Source organism: Empidonax traillii, unplaced genomic scaffold (assembly GCF_003031625.1).
Source record: "Empidonax traillii isolate 1590-97213 ecotype Southwest subspecies unplaced genomic scaffold, ASM303162v1 scaffold116:size1738432, whole genome shotgun sequence".
Lineage (NCBI taxonomy): Eukaryota > Metazoa > Chordata > Aves > Passeriformes > Tyrannidae > Empidonax > Empidonax traillii.
The window spans coordinates 788,060-792,704 of NW_020955309.1; the positions used below are offsets into that span (position 1 = coordinate 788,060).

The window sequence follows — 4,645 nt, forward strand, 5'->3', positions numbered from 1 at the left end:
CGGTAAAACCGGTCGTCTAAAATAAAGCCGGGCACTTTATTACTATTCTAGGGTTTAATTTAGTCATCGCGAGCTGCTTAGGCTCATGTTTGCAAATCACTGTAGGGCTGGGACTTCACCCCTCCCGCCCGACCAGTTCTGGTGAACGGCCGGCGGCGTCATGGGGGGAGAGATCTGCCGCAGACCCCGCCGGGGTGACCGGGACAGATCCCCCCACGGGGGACAGGAACTCAACCAGCCGCGTGGGAAAGGGACAGAGACTATCGAGGGGACCAGGACAGAGCCCACCGGCCAGGAGAAGGACAGGGACAGAGCCTACCGGGGGGAACCGGGACAGAGCCCGGCGGGAAGGATCGGGACACAGCCAGCCGTGGGGGACGAGGACACAGTCTGTCGGGATACCGGGACAGAGCCCGCCAGGAGGGACAGATAGGCGCGGCGCCGGCTCGCCATTGCCCTCTGCAGGAGCCGGGCCGCCCTCCCGCCGGCCAGCCCGGTCCGTTCGCTGCGGTTCCGTTGGGTTGTGTGTGTTCTATTTTTTGGGATTGTTTTGCAACTTTTTTTTTTTTTCTTTTTAAGACCATTTCCAGTCTTCCACCCCGTCCCGGCCTCTGGCACCGCCGCGACCGAGGCTGCCCGGCCGCACCTCCTCGGACCGCTGGGTCCCTGAGACGGGGGGAGCCGAAGAGCAGCCCAAAGCTGGCACTGGAGTGTGGAGCGTTGAGGATTGTGCAGAGCCGACTGTCGGGGCGCTTGGGGAAATGAACAAAAAGGGACCAAAAAAAAAAAATAAAAAGGCACAAAAGACAGGAGGGAAAAAGGGAAAAGAAAAATTAGGGACAAAAACTAAAGAAAAAATAAAAATAGAAAAGGAAAATTCCTGAAGGAAAATAACCTTTAGGTTAAGGGGAAGGACGGTGAGGCACGGCCGGGCGCTCAGGATGCTCCTTTCCGCTTCCTCTCCTTCCACGCCGGGCCGCCGATTCCCGGTGGGAATTCATACCCTGCCGCCGGTGAAGGAGCCCCCGCGGCTCGCGGGCATCCCCGGCGCGTGAGTCCCCGCGTCCAGTCCCCCCTTCACCGCCGTCACCGCCTGCGTCACGGGTCGCTCGGGGCGGAGCCCCCGCTCCTTTACGCTTCCCACCCCCCGCCCCTCCGCCACGAGCCCGTCCCGTCCCGTCCCGTCCCGCCCCGCCCCGGCCGCCCCTCCGTTACCCCCCTTTCCCCACATGTCCGTTTGTTGTGGCCGTCTCTATGGCGGCGGGGGCGGCGCGCCCGCGAGGTGAGGTGATAAGAGGGGGCGGCGGCGAGAACCCCGCGCAGTGCCGAGCGGGGCGCGGCGGCAGCGGGGCGCGCATCCCTCATTCCCTCCCTCCGTCTATCAATCCATCCCTTCCCTCCTTCCTTTTTTTCCCCACTGGAATCATCGCGCCCCGTCTGTCCTGCCCGGCTCCCCACATGGCCGCGGCTCCTTGGGAAGCGCCCCGCGCCGCCGCGCTGCCGGTGCCGCGTTGCCGGGCGGCGGCCGTCGCCTCCTCATCCTCGCCTTCATCCCCGCGGCGCCACTAGCGTCCCGCAAGCTGTTCTGCGCCCCGCCGAGCCACAAGAAGAAGAAGGGCGCTCCAGCGGCCCTGCCCCTGCGGCGGCGCTGCGCCGGGTCCCCGTGGCTGGACGGCGCGTCCCAGCCGCCCTCCCTCCCTCTGCTCCACGACGGCGGCGGCGGCGGCTCGGCGGGACGCCCCGGCGCGGATGCGGTGGGTGGTGCGGGGCTCCGCTGCCGCCTTTCCGTCTCCCTGCATCCCTCCATCCCTGCCTGCCTCGCTGACCCCGCTGTATCTTCCCCCACCCGCAGGCAGCCCCCTGGCGAGTGCGAGATGGCGCTCAGCGGCACGCTCCTCCCTTCCATCGCCACCTTCGCGGCGGGCGCCGCGGGCCGCGAGAAGGCGGCGCGGCCCGCGGGCCCCGGCAACGTGAGTATCGGCGCGGCACGGACGGGGCCGCACGGGACGGGACCGGGCGGGGCGGGGGCCGTCAGGCCGGGCGGGCGCGGCCGGCGCTGAGCCGTGCGATGTCCCCGCAGCGCTGGCGGGAGGAGCTGTCGCAGCTGAAGCGGCCGCCGCCGGCACTGGCGGCGCGGCCGGTGGAGACGCCGCCGTCGGAGCTGGAAGCCGCCACCGCCGCTCTGGGGCCCCGCCGTGACGCCGAGGAGTTTAACGAGCTGCTGGACTTCGACTTCATCCTCTCCAACTCGCTCATGCACCAGGAGCCCGCCGCCGCCGCGGTGGTGGTGGCCCCCGCCACCACCCCGGCCCCCACAGCCAGCCCCTGCCCTCCCGGGCCCTTCGCGTATCCACTGCCCCGGCCAGAGCCCGCCGGGCTCCTCTACGGTGGCGGCGGCGGCAGCTGCGACGGGGCGCCAGCAGCTGGGTCCGCCGCCCCCTTCAACCTGGCCGACATCACCGACGTGTCGCCTTCGGGAGGCTTCGTGGCCGAGCTCATGCGGCCGGACCTGGACGCGGTGTATCTGCCTGCGCCCGCGGCGCTGCCGCCCTTGGGCAGCCTGCAGGGCAAGTTCGTGGTGAAGGCGGTGGGCGACTACAGCCACCCAGGGCTCAGCCCCAAGAGCGGTCCCGCCGCCCCACCGCCCGGCGCCGACGGCCCCGGCAGCCCTTACACCCCCTTGCCGAGGATGTGCCCCAAAATCAAGCAAGAGGCCGCCCCACCGTGCACGCTGGCCCCGCAACCGCACGGGAGCAGCCCCCGAGGAGCCCCCCAGCACGAATTCTCCCTGGGCGGCCGCCAGCTGCCCTCCCGGAGTACGCCTTCACTGGGGCCCGAGGAGATGCTGAGCGGCAGAGACTGTCTCCCCGCCGCCGCGGGGCTGAGCCACCCACCGTTGCCGCTGCCCCCCGGCTACCCCCTGGCCCCCGGTTACCCCACTTTCCTGCCCGAGCAGCTACCGCCCAGCACGCTCCAGTACCAAGGTGAGTGCCCGCGGTGCTGGGGCAGCAGGTATGCCCGCTTTGGTGCTGTCCACGGCGGTGCTCATTCCTCCCTATACGCTCCTAGAGCTGATGCCACCGGGGAGCTGCCTGTCCGAGGAGACCAAGCCCAAGAGAGGTCGCCGGTCGTGGCCTAGAAAAAGGACAGCCACACACACCTGTGACTATGCGGGCTGCGGCAAAACCTACACCAAGAGCTCTCATCTCAAGGCGCATCTAAGAACCCATACAGGTCAGTTCCAATCTCGGCCTGAGGTGCACGGGGTGAGCCCTTTAGTCAGTGAAAAGGTGTTAGTACAGGAGGAGGACTAAAAGCAACAATGTGTAGTAGTACCCTTTCGCTGCTAGGTTTCCGGGCTTTTTTGTTTTTTCTTCCCCCCTTGGTTATATGAAGTCCTGTGGCCCTTTGCTTATTGGCTTGACATTTTGCTTAATGGTTTACAGTGACTCAGAGAGCAGGTGGGTTTCATGCCAAGGCACAGTTTGTTACTTCTTTCTTTCTATGTGGAGAGCTAATTAGCAGGTAGTTTGAAATCAGCTGGGATTCGTTACTCTAGATGGTGTTGGCCCACTTCTGAGAAGGGAGCAGACCTCTCTCAAAGAGACTTCTTGCTTTGCTCGTGGCTAAGTGCTTTGCGCTGCTGTAGGGCAGAGGTTTGTGCACCTCTGCTGCTTTCTTTTTGGCAAAACAGTGATGGGGCCCACTGAGAGCCGGGCTTTCAGCTGAGCTGTAGCACAGATGGGGTGCCTCGCCTACCTGTGGGAGGACGACTTTTCCTGAACCAGCACCAAAGAGGCAATTTTAACTGTGGATTGTCGGCAGCTGGAATTGGGATGAAACCTACCAAAGTGTGTATCTGAGACCTGTTTTGAATTCTGACCTTTCAGCTGAGTGTGTGGTGTTGCAGTAACCGAGCCTGTGAAAGCAGGTAGAGCCAGCAGGTTTCTCCAGTGTGGGCATTCCGTAACAGCGATTAAATAACCTAGGAATTAGCATGATTTAAATCCCTGGATTGTGAACGCGATTCAAAACTTTCTCCGGAGGAGGAGGTGGGAAAGGGAAAAAAAAATACTGGTGCTGTGGTAGTTAGGCTACATCTTCAGTTAATGGCAGTGGGGGAAAAACAGTATCAAGTGAACAGTGAACATCTGCACCAAGCCAGTCAGCACTGTCTCCAGTGTGTGTAGGACAAGGAGTTTGTAATTGTGAGGCAAGCTCATCCTGCCATCAACAGTGGTTTTGTTATGGTGAAGACAGTAGTAAGATTGAGTCCTTAATCAGGCTGAGCTAATGAAAACAGTTTCCGGGTGTTTTTTCCTTCTTGAGACCTACAATTACCTAAATACGTTGTCTGCTGAGCTATTTCTGGTTGCTGTTTGATTGTGTAACATTGCCAGCAAAAATACACACTTGTGTTTTCTGAAGCCTTGTGTGGAAGAGAGTGGAAATGAGTATTTTAGTGAAGATTTAAGTGACACCAAAATTGAATAGTGCCCATACATCTTGAAGACACAGTCTTGCTCTTTTAGTCCTTGTAGTTTGTTTATTTGCAACTGCTTCAAGAAGTTCATTGCATTTCACTGCCCTTCTTTTTTTTTTTTTTTTTTTAGGCAGGACAAAATTCTAGTGCTGCTTGAAAGGT

At 61.4% G+C, this 4,645-nt stretch overlaps 1 protein-coding gene across 1 annotated transcript in view; it reads left to right on the forward strand.

The window, feature by feature from the left end:
* The first annotated feature begins 1,371 nt into the window (after window positions 1-1,371).
* The window catches only part of KLF4 (Kruppel like factor 4), a 5,018-nt gene continuing 1,744 nt past the window's right edge, over window positions 1,372-4,645 (forward strand). The window contains exons 1-4 of the mRNA XM_027883006.1: window positions 1,372-1,754; window positions 1,853-1,970; window positions 2,081-2,984; window positions 3,070-3,234. Coding sequence (XP_027738807.1) covers window positions 1,750-1,754; window positions 1,853-1,970; window positions 2,081-2,984; window positions 3,070-3,234 — 1,192 coding nt within the window. The 5' untranslated portion in view covers window positions 1,372-1,749. The remainder of the gene's footprint in view (window positions 1,755-1,852; window positions 1,971-2,080; window positions 2,985-3,069; window positions 3,235-4,645) is intronic.